Raw genomic sequence first — 1,407 nt, 5'->3', positions numbered from 1 at the left:
TTTAATGTATTTAATTCATTTTGAAATTTACTCATTTTTCCATTTGTGTGTGCTGAGTTTCTCTCAACTGTTGGAGACTTTCTTGTTTATTTTTCGTTCTTTTTGTTTCTTTTGCTGTTCTTGTATTGCTGCCATCAAATCTGCTAAGTTGTAGTTTGATTTGCCACCTCTGGTTTCCATTTTTTTCCTTTCCACTCTTTGACACCAAATTGTTGCGTCTCTGTTCGTTTGTTAATTTCCCGTAGAAATTCTTTCCGAAAAACTTCAGCGATACAAGTCCTTTCTTAATTAAAACTAGTTTATTCTTTCTCGGTACAACTTTGCAATGCACAGAATTTCCACAGTCAATACGTTTGCAATCTCGATAACAAAACACACACTTTATGTTACCGTCACTACCGCTCGTTTGACTCAATTATCTGTCTGTATATATATCTATCTGCAATCTTAACTCCGCTTTATTTGTCTGGCTTATATACAAAAAAGAGGGCGCCTAGAACAGACTAGAGTTGCCAGGAAAAGTCGAGATCCTTCGAGAATCTCATGACGTGTTACCAGAGTCACGTGACTTCCGCTGTCGTAATAATACCCTAGGCCTGTTATCATTCTTTTGTAACCTAAAACTTCTAAAAACTGCCAGTAGTATTAACAATTAGACAAAATATAATGTTACTGATTAAACAATATCTAAAATAAACACCACTGAACTGCTTGGGATTAATAGTAAGATAGGTAAAACTGGGTTAATAGTGACATGGGTAAAACAAACCTAGGCTAATACACTCGTCAGACAAAATTTGGGTTATACTGACATTGGTAAAACAAAACTGGGTTGATTAACACTGACATCAGTAAAACATTACCAGGATTATGATTAAACTGGTGAAAGATTAATAAAATTACAATGAAGTTCATAAACCTTGGTTAATAATGACATTGGCAAACATAATTATGATTATAAAAAATACTGATCAATATAAATATACTATTTTTATTACATGACAGAAGATTTGAAACTTTAGCTTATATTAGGGTTACCATTCTGAGAAATCCACTTGATTCTCTCAATAACATTTGGATGGTCCTCTCTAAAGCAGAAAAAAAGAGATAATAATTAATTAACCAGACCAAACAATATGATTATAATATAAATGTTTAATAATTTATTCAACTAGACTAAACAATATGATTATAAATCCTTCACGTTTTAATCAACCAGACCAAACAATATGATTATAAAGGCTTCATAATTTAATCAACCAGATAAAACAACATGCTTAATGTTTATATAGTAACAAAAATCGGCCCGGTATGGCCAGGTGGTTAGGGCACTCGACTCGCAATCTGCTGGTCGCAGGTTTGAATCCCCGTCACACCAAACATGCTCGCCCTTTCAGCCGTTGGGGC

At 33.8% G+C, this 1,407-nt stretch overlaps 1 protein-coding gene across 1 annotated transcript in view; it reads right to left on the bottom strand.

Annotated features, from left to right (window-relative positions):
- Positions 1-1,018: 1,018 nt before the first annotated feature.
- Positions 1,019-1,407, bottom strand: part of LOC106462715 (E3 ubiquitin-protein ligase Rnf220-like) — a 67,431-nt gene continuing 67,042 nt past the window's right edge. The window contains exon 11 of the mRNA XM_022390038.1: positions 1,019-1,088. Within this exon, the coding sequence (XP_022245746.1) occupies positions 1,019-1,088 (70 nt within the window). The remainder of the gene's footprint in view (positions 1,089-1,407) is intronic.

The sequence above is a fragment of the Limulus polyphemus genome, unplaced genomic scaffold (genome assembly GCF_000517525.1).
Source record: "Limulus polyphemus unplaced genomic scaffold, Limulus_polyphemus-2.1.2 Scaffold1231, whole genome shotgun sequence".
In the NCBI taxonomy this organism is placed as follows: domain Eukaryota; kingdom Metazoa; phylum Arthropoda; class Merostomata; order Xiphosura; family Limulidae; genus Limulus; species Limulus polyphemus.
This window is presented reverse-complemented; position numbering and strand designations above follow the sequence as displayed.